General features: G+C 40.6%; 1 protein-coding gene across 3 annotated transcripts in view; it reads left to right on the top strand.

Annotated features, from left to right (window-relative positions):
• The window catches only part of Znf318 (zinc finger protein 318), a 47,106-nt gene that overhangs the window by 12,193 nt on the left and 11,762 nt on the right, over positions 1–23,151 (top strand). The window contains exons 3-9 of one of the 3 annotated variants that reach the window (XR_007588807.1): positions 6,890–7,529; positions 9,075–10,556; positions 13,648–13,747; positions 15,978–16,282; positions 21,780–22,181; positions 22,278–22,523; positions 23,007–23,055. Coding sequence is in view for 2 of the 3 variants with exons in the window: in XM_050122733.1 (XP_049978690.1) it covers positions 6,890–7,529; positions 9,075–10,556; positions 13,648–13,747; positions 15,978–16,282; positions 21,780–21,980; positions 22,424–22,523; positions 23,007–23,125 (2,947 nt within the window). In the remaining variant the exon portion in view is untranslated. Of the gene's footprint in view, positions 1–6,889; positions 7,530–9,074; positions 10,557–13,647; positions 13,748–15,977; positions 16,283–21,779; positions 22,182–22,277; positions 22,524–23,006; positions 23,126–23,151 lie in introns of those variants that run through there. The other 2 variants (XM_050122733.1, XM_050122734.1) reach the window with 2 other exon arrangements.

Consider the following 23,151-nt stretch of genomic DNA (forward strand, 5'->3'; position numbering starts at 1 on the left):
TCTCTTGGGTATATTCCCAAGAGTGGCATTGCTGGGTCCAGGGGTAGGTTGATCCCGAATTTCCTGAGAAACCGCCACACTGCTTTCCAAAGTGGTTGCACAAGTTTGCATTCCCACCAGCAATGGATGAGGGTACCCCTTTCTCCACAACCTCTCCAGCAAAGGATATCACCAATGGAGGAATTTTCTTAATTGCGGTTCCCTCCTCTCAGATGACCATAGCTTGTGTCAAATGGCATAAAACTAGCCAGGACACCAAATTATCAAGATTATGTATGGTCTTATCTTAGGAGCCCTATACTGGATTATAACTTATTCTAAAATGGAAGTGTGAACAAGCTGAGTGAAAAATTCTAAGATGCTTGGACACTAAGATACACCGAGTTGTGTATCCACCACTGCAATAAATTTTTATAACTTTTTTTTCTTGAGACAAGAGTTTCTCTGTGTAGCCCTAGCTGTTTTGAACTCACCAGGCTGGCTTTGAACACACAGAGATCTACCTCTGCTTCCCTAGTGCTGGGATTAAAGGTGTGTGTCACCACCGCCCAGCTGTTCTTTCTACTTTTATGAACTTGCCTATTCATGCATTGTTTGATTCTTTGCGACTAGCTTTCATATATATTAAGGTTCATCTATGTTTATAGTGTTTCTTTTTTTTTTAAAGATTTATTTATTATATATACAATGTTCTGTCTGTCTGTATGCTTGCTGGCCAGAAGAGGGCACCAGAGCTCATTACAGATGGCTGTGAGCCACCATGTGGTTGCTGGGAATTGAACTCAGGACCTCTGGAAGAGCAGTCAGTGCTCTTAACCACTGAGCCATCTCTCCAGCCCCTATAGTGTTTCTTTTTATTGCCAATAATATTTCATTATATGAATATGCCAAATACTGTTTTTTCATTATTAATAAATGGATGGATACCATTGAGTTGTCTTATTTTTAGCTGTTGTAAATAATTCTGTTAGGAATGTACAAGCTGCTTTGTGAATTTATTTATTTATTTATTTGATTTTTTAAGACAGAGTCTCTCTGTAGCCTTGGAGCCTGTCCTGGAACTAGCTCTTGTAGACCAGGCTAGCCTCTAACTCATAGAGATCCTCCTGCCTCTGCCTCCCAAGTGCTGGGTTTAAAGGTGTGCACTACCACTGCCGGGCCTTTGTGGATTTATATATCTATAGACCAATGTTTCTCAACATTCCTAATGCTGTGAACCTTTAATACAGTTCCTCATGTTGTGGTGATGCCTAACAATAAAATTATTTTCTTTGCTACTTCATAACTATAATTTTGCTACTGTTATTCAATGTAATGTAAATATCTGATATTCGACCCCTGGGTTGTTCAACCCCCCAAATGGGTCACGACCCATAGTTGAGAACCACTGCTATAGACAGATATTTTATTGTTCAGATTACTTTTGTGAAATCAGGGACTAACCCCAAGACCTGTGTATGCTAGGCAAACAACCTGTCATTGAGCTATTCTCCAGGCTCATGTTTTAATTTGTTTAATGGACATTTGTAAACACATATAAATAGAATAAAGCTGACCAGTAATGGTGCACACCTTTAATCCCAGCACTCAGGAGGCAGAAGCAGGTGGATCTCTGTGAGTTCCAGTCCCATCTGGTCTACAGAGCAACTTCTAGGACAGCCAGAACAACACAGTGAAACCCTGCCTTGAGCCCCTCCCCCCAAAAGAATGGTTACTATTTGGTACTAGAAAAGTATCAGCAGGGAGGGTGAAAAGGATAAAAAAAGGGGGGGGCAGTTGGGCAGATATAATCAAAGTACATTATGCATATAGGAAAATTTCATAATGTGTTGTAACATGAGGGGCTGGGCTTTTTGGGGTTTTTGTCCCGCCCCAAGCTGTTTAGTCCCAGAGAAAATCACACAGAGATCTCCATAAGTTATAAAATTGATTGGCCCATTAGCTCAGGCTTTTATTAACTCTTAGAATTTATATTAACCCATTATTCTTATCTATGTTAGCCATATGGGTTAGTACCTTTTTCGGTGGGGCAGGTCACATCCTGCTTCTGTGGTCTGGGCAGGAGTGCCATATATGCTAATAAAACAATTTTTAAAAAAAATTATTTAAACTCGTTTTATGTGCATTGGTGTGAGGGTGTCAGATCCCCTAGAACTGGAGACACAGACAGTTGTGAGCTGCTATGTGGGTGCATACAATTGAACCCAGGTTTTTGGGGGAGAGCAGCCAGCTCTCTAGCCCCTAAGAATAATTTTTAAAAATAGAAAATACAGTACAGTGAGCTTTCATGTTCCTTTTTTCTTTTTTAGAGATCTAGTTTTAAACAGTTTGTCAGTAGTTGGTGGTGGCTTATCCTGTAATCCCAGCACCCTGGAGGCAGAAGTAGGAGCACCTCTGAGTTCGAGGCCACCCTTGTCCTAGGACAGGGCTACACAGAGAAACCCTGTTTGTGAAAAACCAACCAAGCATCCAAACAATTGCTCTTAGTGAAGGCTGCTGTTGTTGCTGTTGTTTTGAAACAGGGTCTGGTATTAAAAGCATGTACCAGCGTGGCCAAGGCTTTTAGTGTCTGTCACTGTACTGCTTTAGGCTACAGACAATGGTGATTCTTTTTAGGACTCACATTTTTTATTTAAAGTTTTGTGTGTCTTGAGTGTTTACGTGTTTGTATGTGTGTGTGTCTGACTTGTATGACCAGTTTGAATGCCCTAGAAATGGAGCTATAGGTGGTGGTGAGCTGGGTACTGAACCCAGATCCTCTGGAAAAATAGCAAGTGCTCTTAATCACTGAGCTATCTTGTTTCTCCAGGACTGTCTCTTATGACAGCCAGTTTTCTTTTAACCCCTGGGAAAAAGAAAGAAGGATTAAATTTCTAATAAGCAGCCTGACTGTGGACTATATTTATATGATAGCTTCTGGTTTTGTTTTGTTTGTTTCTAACTGTTCTGTGCCTCCTTCTATTGCATCCCCCTTTTGCTGGCAATTCTAAGTCTGCTGAGGCTTTCTGAGAGCCACCTTATTTGTAGCTTCTTGATACTTACTGTCATATTAGATATTGAGGTAGTGTTTCATTTGGTGGTGACATATCCTACTTCTAGTGAGGAAAGGAAGATAGGTGACCTTGCTACTATAAATATAGTTTAAGAGGTTTTTTTCCTACACTAATATGAAACTTGTTGATATATAGTTGGTGGTTTGGTGATAGTGAATCAACTTGAGTATTCCCCCTTAAATAGGTGTATTTATGGTTGATGGACAGAGCAAACTTTTTGTGTTTCAGTGAGATTTCAGAGGCCATTCTTAGTTTATTCCTAGTCCTATTTCATAATACATTAAGACCTCAAAATTATCCAGATGTTTTTAAAGGTTATTTCTATGGGGCTGCAGAGATAGCTCATTGGTTAAGAGCACTGGCTGCTCTTCCAGAGAACCCCCGTTTGATTTCCAGCACCCACATAACCCCTCACAAACATCTGGTCTCAAGCTCATGGTGATTATCTTGCCTCAGCCTCCTAAGTCCTAAGATTACTTGTTTCATTATTGTTTTTTTTAATTTAGATGAAATTGGATTTTAAAATTCTAAAGGATCTCCTGGCATAGAGGATGTCTGGGCCAGCAATGTGTCTCAGCAAGTAAAAGCACTTGCCTGAAGACCTGAGTTTGATACCCAGCACACAATATAGCAGGAGAGAACCAAGTCCCACAAGTTCTCTTTTGATATCTATATATGGGCCATGAATCACATGTGCCCACATACATATAGACATGTACACACACAAAAAAATTTACATGTAGTTTTAAAAACTCCTAAAGGATCTTTATTTCCATCTGTGATTTAAATTAAAACCGTTGTCTTTTGAGTCATAGAAGCTCTGTGGCCATAGTGTCCTGAAATAGCTAGCTTTATTATCTACTTCTAAACTAAAAAAAGAACCATCTTATCCTGAATTTTTACCTGTATGATACAAAGATCTGAGACCTTGGTATTTCTGAAAAATAAAGATACACAGTGAACCAAAACATTTATTTTTGGGTCCCATGGTAATAGACTTCTTGTGGATATCCAGGCAAAGCAGGAAAGAGCATGACCAAACAGTTTTTTATTGATATTTATTGAGCTCTACATTTTTCTCTGCTCTCCCCTTTTCAATCTTCCCCCAAGATCCCCATACTCCCAATTTACTCAAGAGATCTTGTCTTTTTCTACTTTCTACTTACCATGTAGATTATATCTATGTAAGTCTCTCTTAGTGTCCGCATTGTTGTCTAAGTTCTCTGGGATTGTGGTTTGTAGGCTGGCTTTCTTTGCTTTATGTTTAAAAACCACCTATGAGTGAATACATGTAATTATTGTCTTTCTGTGTCTGGGTTACCTCACTCAAAATAATGTTTTCTAGCTCCATCCATTTTCCTGCAGAATTCAAGCTGTCGTTATATTTTTTTTCTTTTCTTTCTCTTTTTTTTTTTCTTGCTGTGTAGTATGCCATTGTGTAAATGTACCACATTTTTCTTATCCATTCTTCAGTCGAGGGACATTTAGGTTGTTTCCAGGTTTTGGCTATGACAAACAAAACTGCTATGAACATAGTTGAGCACATGTCCTTGTGGCATGATTGAGCATCCTTTGGATATATCCAAAAATGGTATTACTGGGTCTTGAGGAAGGTTGTTTCCTAATTTTCTGAGAAATCACTACACTGACATCCAAAGGGGCTGTACCAGCTTGTATTCCCACCAGCAATGCAGGAGTGTTCCCTTTACCTCACAACCTCTCCAGCATAAGTTGTCATCAGTGTTTTTGATCTTGGCCATTCATTCTTACAGGTGTAAGATGGAATCTCAGAGTTGTTTTGATTCGCATTTCTCTGATGACTAAGGATGTTGAACATTTCCTTAAGTGTCTTTCAGCCATTTTAGATTCCTCTGTTGAGTGTTCTCTGTGTAGGTCTGTACTCCATTTTGTGAATTGGATTATTTGTTCTTGAAATGACCAATGTCTTGAGTTCTTTGTGTATTTTGGAGATCAGACCATTGGTGAAGATCTTTTCCCATTCTGTAGGCTGTTGTTTTGTCTTGTTGACCGTGTCCTTTGCTTTTCATAAGCTTTTCAGTTTTAGGAGGTCCCACTTATTAATTGTTTCTCTCAGTGTCTGTGCTGCTGGGGTTATATTTAGGAAGTGGTTCCCTGTGCCAATGCGATCAAGTGTACTTCCCACTTTCTCTTCTATAAGGTTCAGTGTGGCTAGCTTTATGTTGAGGTCTTTGATCCATTTGGACCCGAGCTTTGTGCATGGTGATAGATATGGGTCTATTTTCATTCGTCTACATGTTGATATCCAGTTATGCCAGCACCACTTGTTAAATATGCTTTCTTTTTTTTTTTCCATTTGATATTTTTTGCTTTTTTTCAAAATCAGGTGTTTGAAGATGTGTGGGATTGATATCCGGGTCTTCTATTTGGTTCCATTTGTCCTCTTGTCTGTTCTTATGCCAATACCAGGCTGTTTTCAGTACTGTAGCTCTGCAGTAGAGTTTGAAGTCAGGGACTGTGATGCCTCCAGAGGTTGTGTATTTCTTGTTTGTTGTTTTTCTGTTTTGTTTTTGAGATAAGGTCCTATAGCCATTCTGTCCTCAAAGTTAATGGACTTTGTCTCTGAACTTAATGTCCTCACTGGTATTACAGTTATGAACCATCATGTCTGCTTAGAATCATTTTTTTAAATATTTATTTGTTATGTATACAATATTCTGTCTGTGTGTATGCCTGCAGGCCAGAAGAGGGCACCAGACCTCATTACAGATGGTTGTGAGCCAGATGTGGTGGGAATTGAACTCAGGACCTCTGGAAGAGCAGGCAATGGTCTTAACCACTGAGCCATTTCTCCAGCCCCTAGAATCATTTTTTTATATAAATTCTCAGTTAATGCTAGGGATGCCAGTCCTGATAAAGAGCTTAAATTTAGCTAGGTAAGTTTTTATTGTTGTTACTATTTTGTTTTTAAGATTTATTTATTTTTATAAGTTTGGGTGTTTTTCCTGCATGTATGTCTCCACACTGTGTTCATGTACCTGAGGAAGACATCTGAAGAAGGCATTGGAGTCCCTGGAATTGGAGTAATAGATAAATAGTTGTGAGCTCATCATGTCAGTGCTGGGAATCAAACCCATGTCCTCTAGAAGAACATGTGGTGCTTTTCACAGAAGAGTCATCTCTCCAGTCCCTGTTATGTTTTTTTTTTTTTCCAAGGAAGTGTTTTAGTATGTAGCCCCGGAACTCAGAGTTGCCTACCTCCCAGGTGCTGGGATTAAAGGCTATATCTGATCTAGCTAGTCCAGTTGAATCAATTAGGACTCTGATTTTTTTTAAGATTTATTTTTATTTTTCAATTATGTGTATTTGTGTGCTTCTTTGTGAGTATATACATGTGAATGCAAGCGTCTTTGTAATCCAGAAGAGGGTGTCTAATCCCCTGAAATTGTAGTAAGCCATTGAACATGGGTACTGGGAACTGAACTTGGGTCCTCTAGAAGATAGTATGCAGTCTTAATTGCTGAATCATTTCTCTAGTTCTTTGGTCTCTTTGTGGTATTTTGTATCTCCTGGGTACCAGCGTGATACACTGCACTGCATCCTTAGACTAATACTGAATGTAAGTGTTCTATTGATATATTAGTGATAACACCTCTTGGTTAGAAGCTAAAGCTGATGCTGGTGACCCTGGGAAAGGGAGCAGAAATGTTCCATGTGTAATGTGTCTTTGGATTTCAGACACATTTTACTTTTGCTTTAAGTCTTCTTTTTTCCCCTTCCCAAATATTATTTTAGCATTGTCTGGCCATTCTCTCTCCAAGTCCAGCATATTCAGTGATGCTTGTCTCTTTTCTCAGGGATGATCTGACTGATGATTCTGTCTTCACACGAAGCTCCCAGTTCTCTCGGGGCCTTGAACGATACATTTCTCGGGAAGAGGGGCAACTTAGTCCCTTCTTGGGACAACTTGATGAGGACTACCAAGCAAGAGAACCTTTTTTGCATAGAGCTGAGTATAGTTCCCATATCAGTTGTCATGATGAACTGTTGAGGGGAGCAGAACGGAGTAGAGACAAACTCAAAAGCTCCTCTTACTCCGTACGATCTGAGGAAAGAAGCCGGGAGACCAAAAGGCCCCGTTATGATGACGTGGAAAAGGTACATGGCATAGGAGGGGATCACTCAAGTTTTACATCTGGGACTCGCAACTATCGACAGCGAAGAAGAAGCCCAAGCCCAAGGTTTCTAGACCCTGAGTTTCGAGAACTGGACCTTGCCAGGCGAAAGCGAGAGGAAGAGGAGGAACAAAATAGGAGCTTGAGTCAGGAGCTTGTGAGAGTTGATGATGGAACTAGCTGTTCCATCCCTGGGTTGTCAAGTGTCCTAACAACATCAGAGCCAGAATATTCTTTGCATCGGCCTGAAGAAGTTCCTGTGATGCCCAAGAAGTCCATTCTGAAGAAGCGAACTGAAGTGGACATGAAACCATCTGTGCAGGTCTCTGTTGTATTTTTCTTGATAGTCCCTCTGATATCCTAAATCCTGATACTTTCCTGGGACTGTGTTCCTTAATGGTGTCTGTGTCACTTGTGCTGTGCTGACATCTTATGCCTAACTGTGACCAACCCCTTCTATGACTCTCCAGATTAAACTGTAGGCTCATAATGCACCAACAAGGGCTCTGATTTAGAAGAGTATCTGCCTTGGGTTTTTCCCTCCTTAAATTGAATAGCCCTATGGGAATCTTTGAATATGGATTCTTGGAAATGAAGCTTAAGGACAAAAGGAGAAGATAATCCAGATTTCTTCATCTTTTTAGAAGAAGACAGTGTATGAGTTGTAGAACATAAGACTAGAAATCAAGTGATTCTGGTTTAGGAACTACCAACTTCCTGTGTAAATTTGAGATAAATCACAACTTTTCTGGCCTTAACATTGCCTTTTCTTTCTATGAAAAGATGGTCAGGCAAGACTACTAGTGTGACTAGAGGCTTCTGAGCCAGTACTAAAACTTAGAGAAGCAAGGGGAGGTTGATATAGGTTAGAGTTCTAGAGTTTCCTGTTTCCAGAATAATCCTACTTGTGTGTTTTTCTTTTGGTCATCAATAGATACGAAAATAAGTTGGGTGAAATGGTACACACCCATAATCCCAGCATCTGAGAGACTAGTGCAAGAGGATTCCAAGTTCAAGTCTACTAGGGCACATTGCTAGTTAAGGCCAGCCTGAGCTACAAAGTTAGACGTGGCTGGAGACAAGCCTGATGGCTCAGTTTCATTCCCAGATTCTAACTCCTGAAAATCCATACATGTACAGTGCTCATGTGTGCCCATATATTCACACACCTCCCCTCCTACCTTCTGTCACACAACACACTGTGCTCATGTGTGCCCGTATATTCACACACCTCCCCTCCTCCCCTCTGTCACACAACACACTGTGCTCATGTGTGCTTGTATATTCACACACCTCCCCTCCTCTCTTCTCTCACACAGCACACTGCTCATGTGTGCCTGTATATTCACACACCTCTTACCTGCTCTCTCACACATGCATACATCCACACACTGTGCTCATGTTTGCCCATATAGTCGCACTTCTGCATATACACACACAACACACACTATGCTTATGTGTGCTCATATATTCATACACCTCCCCTTCCCCTCTTACATACACACTGTACTCAGTGTGCCCACATAGTTACACACCACCTACCCCAACAACAATAATACAGTTCTTAAAAGAAAACAAAATAGGAAAACAAGCTAAAGAAAATATCTAAAATATTTTTTAATTCAGATTCCTTGATAAAGAGTAGAACACACAGGTAAAGGTCACAACCACTCTGTCTACTTCAGTCCCTTTTCTCTTTTTCTCCTTGCTATGGTGGAGACAGTTGAAGAGATGGGGAACTTGTTTCTTGAACTTAGATGACTTTCCTTTTATAGTTAAACGTCTCCTATTCAAGAAACATCTCAGGTACTAGTGTTCTGTGATTCCTCATAGCTGCTCAACCAGTGTCTTGTGTTTGTGTTTGCAGCTTGAGAGCTTTTCCAGCAGTACCAGCTCCAGTCAGGATCGTCCTCTCTATTCTGAACATTCACCTCTTCCACCAAGTGGTGCTGTTGCTACTTTTGCTTCAGAGATGGAAAATAAGGGGACTACAGCAGTGGCTGACCTGAAGGAACCTCAGAGTAACATATTCCAGTGGGGTCCCCTCCATGAGATATCTAAAGACAACAATCCTCTCAGTGAAAAATTTGACAGTGTTCTGTGCTATAAGGAAAAATTGAATTTGAAAGCTGAGGGACTTGAACGACATACAGACTTCTTACTGCCCCATGAGAGAGCTAGCCAGGATGGCAGTGGCTTTTCCCGAATTCTGGGCATGTTGGCTGATCCTACCAGTACACAGGAAAAAAGAAGACGTAGTTTCCCTGATATTGAGGATGAGGAGAAATTTCTCTATGGGGATGAAGAGGAGGATATAAAAGCAGAATCTCCACCTAAGTCCCTTGGGGACTCTGAGAGTAAAGATTTGAAAAAGAAAGCAAGCTCTCTGCCCTCAACTCCAGCCATAAAGCTAGAATCACTAGAAGAGAGCAATCCAGAATATGCCAAGATTCATGACTTGCTTAAGACCATAGGACTGGATATTGGAGTAGCAGAAATTAGTAAGTTGGCTGCACGAACCCAGGAACGACTTCATGGCAAGAAGCCATCATCACGCTCCGTAACTGACAGACGTTTGTCTGCTGACCGACGATTATCTGCTGACCAACGTTTGTCTGCTGACCGGCACTTTTCAGCTGACCGCTGTTCCTCAGTTGACCACAGTTTCACAACTGATCGGCGCTCATCAGATCATCACAGACTGGAGAGCAGGGAGGCACATCACAGCAACACTCAGTCCCCAGAAGTATCCCACCCACACCCAGCCTCCCCAGTAGATCCTTACCTGCTCACAAAAAATAGCTCTCCTTTCCTAAAGTCTGACCATCCAATGGGTCACGTTACAGGACCAGAGGTAGTAGGCAGTGGGTTTCAGTCACCTGTTGCCGTTAGGTGCATGTTGCCATCAGCCCCATCTACCCCAATTAGGCTTCCACACTCTGCTTCTTTATCCCAGTTCTATATACCAAGAGCCTCTCAGTTTGCTGCACCTCGGATACCTCCAAACTACCAGGGATCTGTCATTCCTTCTGCCTCTTTTGATGCTTACAGGCACTACATGGCATACACAGCCTCAAGGTGGCCCATGTATCCTGCCTCTCAACCATCTAGCCACCCTTTACCTGAACCACACAGGCTAATACCAACAACCAAACAAGCTACTCATAGTAGTCGTCCCAATCTCCGTGTGATCCCCACTGTGACTCCTGAAAAGTCTAAACAAGAGGTATCAGCGCTAGGCTCAATTTCTGTTAAGCAGGTTCCTGTTCAGGTGTCCATTCCATCACTCATAAGATATAATCCAGAGAAGATCTCTGATGAAAAGAACCGTGCCTCTCAGAAGCAGAAGGTGAATATTAGCTTTGAGCATCTCATGCCTGAGTTTTTTATTTTCTATTTCTATTTAGCAAAAAAACATAGTTTTTAGTTTGTACATGTTTTTTTAGAGGGGGTGAAAATTTGTAAGACCTTTTGTACTTTAAGCTTCTTGGAGGTTTACATCATTACCCAAATAATGTACATAATAGCCCCTTTGAGCTTCTAATATTTTGTTTTTATAGGTTCCACTGTGATGGCTAGCCTTTTTAAGTTTATTTCTCTGACATATGAATAGTCTGAAGATACTGAGGGTAGAAGCTAGGAACCTTGAAGTATCAGAAAGTCTATCTTTTCATTTAAAGAATTTAATCCCTGGAAGATAAAAATTTAATTTTCTGTGGTATTTAAATGCTTTGAACTTTAGCCATAAGTTTCATTGATAGTCTTAAGTTTCAGTAAAGAAAAAAATGTAGACTTCAAGAAAATGTTTGGAAGGAAAAAAAAAAGCCGGTTGGTGGTGGTGCATGTCAGTAATCCCAGCACTCAGGAGGCAGAGGCAGGCTGATCTCTGCAAGTTCCAGGCCAATCTGGTTTACAGAGTGAGTTCCAGGACAGCCAGAACTGTTACACAGAGAAACCTTGTCTCAACAAAACAAAACACAACAAAAAGTGTTTTGGAGCTGGAGCTCTTCTCTTTAATACCCTAACACTAAGGACTGACAATGGTTTTCCTCATTTGTCTATTAAAGACAAGTCATTTTTTTCTGTTACCTGGTAGTAACTGGTTAAGAGATAATAAATTCAGGACAGCTATATCTGTTTGTCTGTCTGTTTGTTTGTTTTGAAACCATGGTCTTGCTATGTAGCCCTTACTGGCCTAGAACTTACTCTGTAGACCAGACTAGCCTCAAACTCAAAGGATCCACCTGCCTCTGCCTTCTGAGTGTTGGGGTTAAATGCATATGCCACCATGCCCAATCTGTATCTGAATTTTAAATTTAGTTTGACTTGTGTGACCTTGGGTGAGCTTTTTTGTTGTTTGTTTTGATTTGGGTTTTTTTGTTGTTGATTTTGTTGTTGTTGTTGTTAGTTTTTTATTTTATTTATTTTTTTATAGACTGTTTCTCAGTGTAGCCCAGGCTGCCTTGTAACTAGCTTTGTAGACCAGGCTGGCCTGGAACTCAGAGATCCACTTGCCTCTGTCTCTGCCTCCTGAGTGCTGGAATAAAAGGTGTGTGCTGCCATCACCTGGTGAGTTGTTTTTCTTTTTCTTTTTTAAGATTCTTTTTATTTTAAAATTAAGAATTTACTTGGTTTATATGTATGAGTGTTTTGTATGTGTTATGTCTACATGTATGTCTGTGCACTATATATGTGGCTGGTGTTTTGGAGACGAGAAGAGGGCTTCGGATCTCCTGAGACTACAGAATTACAGGCAGTTTTGTTTCACTGTGGAAGTGCAGGGGATATATAGGACCTAGGTTTTCTAGAAGAGCAATCAATGTTCATAATCACTGGGCTACCTCTCCAGCTCCAAGATCTACTTTTAATTTTGTAGATACACACACACACACACACACACACATTTGTGCACATGTGAGTGTAGGTATTCAGGAAGTCCAGAAGAGGGTATAGGATGCCCTGGAACTAGAGTTATAGGCAGTTGTAAGCCACCTGATGTGGGTATTGGGAACTGAATTCAAGTCCTCTACAAGATCAATACATGCTCTTAACTGCTGAGCATTCTAGCCCCGAGATACTTAATCCTATATGACCTTACTTTTCCTAATGTAAAATGGAGAAAATGTGAAGGTTAGATAATATTAAATACATAATACAGCTGATATAATGAATAAAAACCACATTTCACTCCTTTTCTTCATCTTTACCCCGGGTTCAGAGTCACTATGCAGTGGTGTTGTCAATGGCTTTACTTCCTGCTTGAAAACTTTCTAGGTAGTATAGTTCTGAATAAAAGGATAAAATCCTGGTTTTGAACTTGGATCTGAATAAAACGTTACTTTGACTACAAACAAAGCTTCTATGTCCAGGCATTTGAACTCTGGCTGAAAGGTTGTTTTGAGACTGGGTCTTGCTCTGTGACCCTGGCTATCCTGGAGCTTACTATGTAAGACCAGGCTGACCTTGAATTTACAGCAATCCTTTTGCAAAAGCATGTGAGTGCTAAGATTTAGAGGTAAGTGCCACTGAACTAGACTTTAAGATACCAGTGTAAGAGCTAAATAGAAAAGAAGGATGTTGGAAATAGGGACTCTTAAAACAGTTTATAAAGGGTATAAATTCATTCTGGCTGGGCAGTGGTAGCCTGCGCATCCCTTTAATCCCAGGACTCAGGAGTTAGAGGCAGGCAGATCTCTGAGTTCCAGACCAGCCTGGCTTACAGAGTGAGTTCTAGACAGCCAGGGCTACACAGAGAAATTACGTCTTGAAACACCAAAAAAAAAAAAACGGGGGGGGGGATGGGGGGAGTGACCATGACCCATGAATACAAATAACATGTTTCACTCTGGAGGGTTTTTGTTTTTAAAACAGGTTTTCCTCTCTAGTCCTGGCTCTCTTGGAACTAGCTCTGTAGACCAGACTACCACCTGGCTAAGTTATGTGAGATTTTGTTTGTTTGTTTGTTTGTTTTTTTCGAGACAGGGTTTCTCTGTGGCTTTGGAGCCTATCCTGGAACTAGCTCTGTATGTTACCGAACAAAATAATTTATAAAAGTATATGTTGGGCAGTGGTAGCACATGCCTTTAATCTCAGCACTCAGGAGGCAGAAGCATGCAGATCTTTGTGAGTTCAAGGCTAGCCTGGTCTACAGAGCGAGTTCCAGGTTAGGCTCCAAAGCTACACAGAAACCCTGTTAAAAAAATTGTCTGGTTTTGGTTTTGGTAGTCACAGGATGTTAGGTCAGACAGTCCACAGGTGTGTGCTGTGGGTGATTTTAAAGGGAGTCAAAATAGTTTGGCTCTGGTCTTCAAAAATTTAACTCTCCACAGTCACATCACCATATAGAATCGTTAACACAAGTGTGACTCTGCCTTCTCTACATGCCCTCTTGATCTTTTCTGGGAACTTCAGATACACTCTTACTGTTTTGTACTCTGTAGGTTATTGAAGAGAGAGAAAAACTGAAGACTGACCAGGAAGCCCGACAGAAGAAAATGTTTTATCTCAGGACTGAGCTGGAGCGGCTTCATAAACAACAAGGTATCAAGTAACCCCTTGTCTGACCTCCTTGTCGTGTGAATAGTAACTGTAGGAGACCCCAGTACAGAGGTGCTGGTGCTCAGATGTGGGTCAGCAAGAGCGGTGTGGGCATAAGCCTAGAGGAAAGTTGTATAGCCATGCAGAGTCTTCAGGTAGTCCTCATCTCTCAAATTATTAATACTTCTTTTCTCCTGTTCTTTCTCTTTCTACCCACTCTCTCTTCCTCTCTGTATTTGAGTATGCAGTTTGTTGTTTTTTTGTTTTGTTTTGTTTTTTTGTTTTGTTTTGTTTTGTTTTGTTTTGAGACAGGGTTTCTCTGTGTAGCTGTCTATCCTGGAATTCATTTTGTAGACCAGGCTGGCCTCAACTCAGACATTCACCTGCCTCTGCCTTTTGAGTGTTGGGGTTAAAGGTGTGTGCCACCATGCCTGGCATTTAATGTGTAATTTTTCCTGAACTCTTTTAGAATAAGTTGTAGATATGATACCCTTTAGAACTTCATTATGTATTTCCTAACAGGAATTCAAGTATACAATACACTAATCAAAGTTAGAGAATTAGGAATAGGCTGATGGCTTGCTGTACAAGCATGAGGACCTGAGTTTAGATTCTCAGAACTCACAGAAGGTCAGATACAATAGCATGCGTCTATAATCCCAGCATTTCTGTGGCAAGATGGGACGCAAAAACAAGAGAATCCCCACAAGCCTGGCGTATGCAGCAGCAGATGAAATTCTTTTCAAGCAAGATAGAAGGTGAGGACAGATACCCAAGCTTGCCCTTTGACTTCCATAAGGATATATGTGAACTTGTGCACACACACAGAGTCATACACACACACATGCAAAAAGATTTTTAAAATTAGGAAATTAATTGTAATAGCTAATCTCCAATGTTATTTATATTTTACCATTTGTTTTATCACAAAGATTTATCACATTCAGTTGTTAGTCTTTTAGTCTTTTACCATTTAATAATAGTTCCTGAGCCTTTCTATTCATAATTTGATATTTTAGAAAAGTCATGTATTTTATAGAATGTTTATTAATTTATCCTTAATTTATCTGCTGTTTCTTTATGATTAAGTTTGGATTATACATTTTGGCAAGACTGGCAAAAACAATGTCAAGTTTACATCGATAGTGTCTTTCAGGGGAAATCTTTGTAACTATAGTAAAAATTATTCTTGAAGCTTCTTTCCACAGTTTTAATTAATGTTTCTACCCTGAGAAACTTGTTTTGATGGTTGTTAAGTAGTGATTTTTCTAATTTTGTTATTCCTTCTATGTAGTGTGGTTTCTGTTTTAAGGAGAGACTTCTAACCCCTACCCCAATTAGTTTAGTCATTGTATGAGTATATATTTATTCAGTGATAATTAGGTTATCATCTATCATTGTCATTATTTATTTCCATGCTAAAATTTTTCCATACTTAGCTAATGGGGACCACTTTGAGTTGTTGGTAGTGTCCTTTTGATATCCGCTCATCACTTTAAGATCTCTTTTTAGCCCAAAATATTCTGTGATTTTTTTATTCTATTTCTCTTTCCTCTTATTTTCTGTTTTTCATTTTGTTTTGCATTTTGTATTTTTTGTAGCCTGTAAGTCTCAGATTCACTGTGTAGCTCAGGAGGATTTTGAACTCCTGATCCTCCTGTCTCTACCTTCAAAGTGATGGGATTCCAGATATGCACTGCCTTCCATTTCTTCATCTGTGCTTTTAAGAATGCATTTGCATGAGGGAAAAATAGCAATGCTTCTAAATACTGCAACTGGATATTAGTATGAAAGAGAAGAGAACAGAAAAAGATAATTGTTTCTGTCTGAATTCATAATGTTTAAGATGAAATAACTTACTTTGTCCTGTAAGGACTGACCTACAGTTATGAACAAGAAATGACATTAGGCATAAACCATTATAGAAATTGGCAGTGTTCTTAAATCAGATAAAGTCACATAATCTTTTTAGGAGGTACATAAATACAAACCTGCATATATCACTTGGAGAATTGATGGAGCTCCTGAAGCCCTATCTGTAGAACTTTAACTTATCCTTACCACTTGCCCTTCAACCCTCTATGGAAACAGAATCTTACTTGCTTTATTTTTTGGTGGAAAATGATTTTGTAATCATATATTTTACAAAGCTATATGTACTTAGAAACCTAGGAAATGAATTCTCTTAGTTTACCTTCCATGGATTTCTTCTGATAAACATCTGACCATTCAGGGGAGATGCTGCGCAAGAAGCGAAGGGAGAAAGATGGTCACAAAGACCCACTTCTGATGGAGGTGAGTCGACTTCAGGATAGCATTATGAAGGACATCACAGAGCTACATAAAGAGACAGAAGAAGCAGAAAAGAAGCAATCTGAACTGGACAAAGTAGCACAGATCTTGGGAATTGACATCTTTGATAAATCCCTAAAATCCTCAAATGACAGTAAAGAGTCTACAGAGAAGCCTGAAAAAGGAGAAAAATCTAAGAGCCCAGAAAAAGAGTTGTCACCCTCAAACTCTTCCTCTAACAACAAGGTAATGATATAACTTTGCTGTTACTTTTTTCCCCTAGGGACTCCTATAGAAGCTTGCAAATATGTTTTTGTAACAGGGTCTTACGATGTAGTCTTGGCTGGCCTGAAACTCACTGTGTAGACCATGTTAGCTCTGAACTCACAGATACCCCCTTGGCTCTAGAGTGCTGGGATTAAAGGCCTGCGCCACAACAGTCAGTGCTGCTGCATTCTCAGTCGTCTCTAAGTGCCTTTTCCTAACCTAGTGACCAATTCATATACATAAAACATTTATTATTGATAGGATTGGAGAGTTATATTTTAAAAGAGAATTCAAGCTCAGCAGGTAGAAGCACTTACTAGACAAGCTGGATAACTTGAGTTCAATTCTCAGAACCTGTAAAAAGAGGGATTCAGTGTCATTTTTGTCTATAAATCCACTTGTTCTAAGATGAGATGGCCAGTAGAAGGAGAAGAATGAGCCAGAAACTCAAGGGCCATACTGTCTTAGGGTTTCTATTGCTGTGAAGAGACACCATGACCACAGAAACTCTTACAAAGGAAAATACTTAATTGGGGGCCGACTTAGAGTTTCAGAGGTTTAGTCCATTATAGTCATGACAGGAAACATGGTGGCATGCAGGCAGATGTGCTGGAGAGGTATCTGAGGGTTCTATATCTATCTGATCAACAGGCAGCTGGAAGTGAATGTCACACTAGACCTAGCTTGAGCTTCTGAGACCTCAAAACCCACCCCTAGTAACACACCTCCTCCAACAAAGTCACTCCAACAAGGCCACACCTCCTAATAGTGCCACTCCCTATGTGGTCCTGTAGGGGCCACTTTTATTCAGACCACCACATTCGACTCTCTGGCCCTCATAGACTTGTAGCCATATCTTAGTACAAAATACATTTAGTCCTCATAATCTGTAACAGTCTCAAACTTGTTTAAAAGTTTGAAGTCTCATCTGAGATTTATGCAGTCTCTTAACTGTAATCACAAAAAAATCAAAATGAAAAAGCAGATCACATACTTTCAGCATATAATGGCACAGGATATACATTATCATTACAGAAAGGTGCATGGTAAAAAAAAAAAATACTGGGCCAAAGCAAGGCCAAAAACCAGCTGGGCAAACTCTAAACTCTGCAGTTCCATGTATGATGTCAAAGAACTCTTCAGATCTCCAACTCTTTTCAGCTTTGTCGACTCAGCACACTTCTCTTTCTTAGACTGGTTCCATTCATGTTAGCAGCTCTTTTTGACTAGTATTCCATGGCTCTAGCATTCCTAACATCTTGGGGTCTCCAAAGCAATCAATCTAGGCTTCACCTTCATAGCTTCACACAATGGCCTCTTTAGACCTCCATGTAGGGAAACCCCTACCATATACCTGGCCTCAGCAGCTTTCCTTAGTCGTGAAGGTAATTTCCATAGCTCTTTTTTCTTCTTTAAAGCCAGAACCATGTGGCCAAAGTCACAAGTTCTGCTGTTTGCTGGGATTAGAATATTACATCTTCACCAGCTTTCTGTTTTTGATGGTTTCCTTCACTGCCTGAACTAGGTTGTTCTGGAACTTGCTCTGTAGGCCAGGCTGGACTTAAACTCATAGGTCCACTTGCCTCTGCCTTTGGAGTGCTGGCATTAAAGGTGTGCCCTACCACATCTGACCCTAAACTTTCCTTTAGTTCCTTTACACAAGTTGGAAGCTTAGCTGGATGGGATCTTGCCCTGAGGTTATCACTCCCTTTATTCTATCTAACATCAGGCTTTTCTTTCATCTATTTTCATCTCCTTGAACACGGGGTTTAGTTCCTGTGTATCCCCTTCTCCTTGAACTGTATATTTTATATTTTTCTTTGCTTAGCTTGCTCCTTTTCTCTCTCTCTTTCTCTTTTCCTTCCTTCCTTCCTTTCTTCCTTCCTTCCTTCCTTCCTTTCTTTCTTCTTTTTTATTTTTTTGTTGTTTGAAACAGGGTTTCTCTATAGCTTTGGAGCCTGTCCTAGAACTAGCTCTTGTAGACCAGGCTGGCCTCGAACTCACAGAGATCTGCCTGCCTCTACCTCCTGAGTGCTGGGATTAAAGGCATGCGCCACCACTGCCCGGCTTGCTCCTTTTCATTATAGATCTTCATAAGAGTGACTACTAATAACCACACAACAGTCAATACTAGGCTGTTTTGAAATTTCCTCTGCATTAATATAAAACTCTTCAATCTAACCTCAGGCAGACTTTTCAGATAAGGGCAAAAAGTAGCTACATTCTTTGCAAAAATATTATAAGGACGATCTCTAGGTCACATATTAATAGTCTCTTCAGAAACCTCTTGAGGCAGGCCCGCACAGTTTAAATTACCCTTAACACCACTATCTTCCATGTTCCTACTAGTATGGCCCAGTAAGCTTAGCTTAAAGCATATCACTGCTTTCCTAACCCAAAGTCCACATTCTTCCAAATAAAAGCATGGTTTGGCCTATCATCATAATAAAAGTCCCTAGCACCAACTTCTGTCTTAGGGTTTCTGTTGCTATGAAGAGATATCATGACCACAGCAACTCTTTTTTTTTTTTTTAATTTCCTTTTACATTCCAACCACAGTTCTCCCCTACCCCTACCCCTTCTCCAGCCTCCTCTCATCCCCAACACCCCCTACTCCTCCCAACGGGTAAGGCCTCCTATAGGGAGTCAACAAAGTCTAGCACATAAAGTTTGCACAGGATCAAGCCCCTCCCCCGTGCATTAAAGGTTAGCATGACACCCCACCATAGGGAACGGGCTCCAACAAGCTAGGTCATGCACCAGGGATAGATTCTGGTCCTGTTGCCAGGGGCTTCTCAGATAGTCCAAGCTTCTACACTGTATTCCACAGATAGAGGGCCTAGTTAGGTCCCATGGAGGCTCCACAGCTGTCTGTCTAGAGTTCATAAGTTTCCATGAGCGTAGTTCAATTATCTCTGTAGATTTCTCCATCATGATCTTGACCTCCCTTGCTCATGTATTTCCTCCTCCCCCTCTTTGGTTGAATTCCTGGAGCTTGGCCTGGTACTTGGTTGCAGATCTCTGCATCTGGTTCCATCAGTTGCTAGTTGAAGGCTCTATGGTGATAGTTGGGGTATTCACCAGTCTGATTACAGGGGAAGGCCAGTTCACGCCACCCTCTCTACTATTGGTAGGAATCTTAGCTGGGGTGTTCCTTGAGGATTCTTGTGAACTTCCCTAGCACCAGGTTTCTCCCTACTCCATAGTGGCTCTTTCTATCAAGAGCTCTCTTTCATTGCTCTCCCACTCCATCCCTCTCCACCTCGACCATCCCATTCCCTCATGTTCTCATCTCCCATCTCCTCCCCTTTACCACCTCCCTTTGCCCCCAGTTTACCTAGGAGCTTCTGAGACCTCAAAGCCCACCCCCTAGTGACACACCTCCTCCAACAAAGCCATACCTCATTCAGCAAGGCCATATCTCCTAATAGTGTCACTCCCTGTGGTCCTATGGGTGCCATTTTTATTCAAACTACCACAGCCACTTAGCTTAGAAGTATATATCATAGCAGCAGAAATGAAAGATAGATACCTTTCCTCAATAAGGCAGAAGGCAAGAACTGACTCCAAAAGTTGTTCTCTGATCTCCAAACACATGCCATGGCACATATGAACCTGCATGTACACACACAAAATGAATACAATTAATTATTAACTCAAAGGTATCATTAACTTCTATTGGTGGCTTTTAGGCAATTTAGGAATATTTGATCTGATTCCTTTAGGTCATCCATGGAAAGTACTGCTGTTTTATTTGTGTGGAGCGTTGGCTTTCCATATGTACCAGAACACACAAGAACAGTGATTTTACTTGTTACTTACTTAGTCTTGTCATATTCTTGTTAGCCACCCTTTTCGTTCTAGTTACCTTGATTTTAATTCAGCATATCTGTTTCCATAGGTAATACTTGCAGTGTCTACTGAAGGGTATAGTGAAATGAAATGACTCCTTTCCACTCTTGTGTTCTCTCTCTCTCTCTCTCTCTCTCTCTCTCTCTCTCTCTCTCTCTCTCTCTCTTTCCCTGTTTTTCGAGTCAGGGTTTGTGTACACCAGACTGGCCTCAAACTCACAGAAATCCACCTACCTGTGTCTCCCAAGTACTGGGATTAAAGGCGTGCACCGCCACCACCTGACTCCACTGATGTTCTCTAGTTCCCTTCATCAGATGCAGTCAAATCTTTTCACAATCTTGGATAGTCTCTTTAAAATATATATATATACATATAAAATTACATTTTATTTATATACACANGAAAAAAAACATATTCAGGGTTAGAGATATGGTTTAGTATGTAAAGTGCTTGCCTTTTAAGTATGAGAACCTGAATTTAAGCTCTAGAACTCATGAAAGAGAGGGAGAAAGAGAGAGAGAGAGAGAGAGAGAGAGAGAGAGAGAGAGAGAGAGAGAGAGAGAGATAGTACATGTGAGGAGGTAAGAAGACAACTTTCAGGAGTTACTTCTCTCCTCCACTTTGTTTTTTGATGTCTCTGCTGTGCTTCAAATTGCAGGCCAGCGGGCCATGAGCTTTCAGGCATTTCTCCTGTCTACCTCCTGTCTCTCCCTAGGAGGGCTAGTATCACAAATGTAAAACACCAGATCTAGTGTTTTACATGAATTCTGGAAATCAAACTCAGATCCTCAGGTTTTTACCTGCTGAGCCATCTCACTTGTCCCATAGGATCTTGGAATTATAAATAATAATTCTTTATTATTATTATTATCATCATCATCATTATTTGGTTTTGGTTCTGGTTTTTCAAGACAGGATTTCTCTGTGTAGTCCAGGCTGTCCTGGAACTCGCTCTGTAGACCAGGCTGGCCTCGAACTCACAGAAATGTGCCTGCCTCTGCCTTCTGAGTGCTGGGATTAAAGGCATGCATCCCTACTACCCAGAGATCTTGGTATTCTTTTAGAAAAACTTTAGGATGTATAAGTATATGTGGTTTTTTTAAAGATTCTATTATTTTTATGTTTATGAGTAATTTTCCTGCATGTATGTATGTATGTATGTGTATCACATGCATGTAGTGCTCTCAGAAGCAAGAAGAGAGTGTTAGATCCCCTAGAACTGGAGTTACAGGCAGTTGTGAGTCATCATGTGGGTACTTAAAAGCCATCTCTTCAGCCCCAGTAGTTTTTGTTCTTGATATGAAAGAACTATAGGGCCTAATTCTTTCTTTCTTTTCTTTTCTTTTCTTTTTTCTTTTTTTCTTTTTTTCTTTTTTTTTTTTGGTTTTTCAAGACAAAGCTCTGTAGCTTTGGAGCCTGTGCTGGGATTAAAGGTGTGCGCCACCACTGCCTGGTTCTTGAGCTTTGAATACAGGTTCTATTAAGATTCTCCCCATCTTATATAGCTTTTTGTTTTTGACACTAGACATATGGTCATACTTCCTATGATTACCATCTGTTTTTTTGAGAGTATATAAATCTACTCTGCCTTAAATTCTTTATAAGTGTAAGTTTTTCTCTCTAGGAATCAACAGTAAATGAAAACTCCTGTATCAAGAGCCCTAATTCTGCTGAAAGCCTCCAGCCAAACTCTAAGCAATCTGACCAGCCTGTTGCTGCTTATGAGTATTATGATGCTGGCAATCACTGGTGCAAAGACTGTAACACCATATGTGGGACCATGTTTGACTTCTTCACCCATATGCACACTAAGAAGCACACACAGGTAGGTATCCTGACCATGGTTCTTTCTACTATCACTCTCATTCCCCTTCATTTTCTGTGTGCCCATCTGCATTGCAAAGCTGGAAGATGAAACATTCTCAGATGGGCAGGAGCCCCAGTCTGAAGAGTCAAGAGATAAGAACAAAGGATACCATCCCCAGGGCTCAGCTCAGGGACTACCATAACTAAACACCACACAAGTGTAAGTGAGGCTTCTGTCTCTTGATTCCTTCAGTACCTGAATTTTTATTTCTCTGTTTCTAGTACTTGAGCTAACATGTTTTTACCTTTTCCACAGGTGATTCCGTTTAAACAGTTGGCAGAGTTGGTGGGTGGGGGTGGGTAGCTAAGGACTGCTGGTCCCCTGGTCTGATATTTAGGGGAAGAAAAGGGTCATTGAGATTTTAGTGCTGTTGTGTGAGCACCTCTGCCTCTTGCAAATAGACACTGGATCCCTACAACAGACCTTGGGCTTCAAAGACTCAGAGTGAGGCTAAGCAAGACACTGTAAAGCGAACTGACAAGATAACTGTTCCTGCAAAAGGTAAGTTTCCTTCATGCCTTTTCAACTAAAATCTATAAAATGTTTTGAAGTGTTTTTATTAAAAAGTTTGAGAAGTCAAAAGTCTTTAAAGTTTTGTTTCTTGCCTTTACAAGCAGTCAGTATGCTTAGAGATGACCCCTGAAGACTTAGTACTTCATGAGAGCCCCTCATGCAAATGAGTGAATTAACTATTTGGGAACATAGTTTTTAAATATCCTCTAAGATGCTTGATGCATGTTAGAGCTTAAGGAATGGATCTGGCATAGGGTACTACAGATTTAACCAGACTAGGAATGTACCCAAGAGGTAGAAAGACTAGAAAGAGAGTTAAGCCTTAGGCCCACAGAGCATGCCCTTGAGATTCATCTAAATGCCACTTCTGACTCCAAAGTGGGCACAGTCATCTTACTGCAGTAGAGTGATGGGATTTGCCTGTTCATCCTTGATGGAAAAGGCTTGCTTCTTATTTTCTATTTCTTTCAGGCTCTGAGTTTCTGATTCCCACCACTGGATTCTACTGCCAACTTTGTGAGGAATTTTTGGGGGATCCAATTTCTGGAGAGCAGCATGTGAAGGGTCACCAGCACAATGAGAAATACAAGGTTGGTCTTTGTGTCCTTGTGGAATT

This window comes from Alexandromys fortis, unplaced genomic scaffold, assembly GCF_014885135.2.
Source record: "Alexandromys fortis isolate MF-2015 unplaced genomic scaffold, M_Fortis_MF-2015_v1.1 scaffold_212, whole genome shotgun sequence".
In the NCBI taxonomy this organism is placed as follows: domain Eukaryota; kingdom Metazoa; phylum Chordata; class Mammalia; order Rodentia; family Cricetidae; genus Alexandromys; species Alexandromys fortis.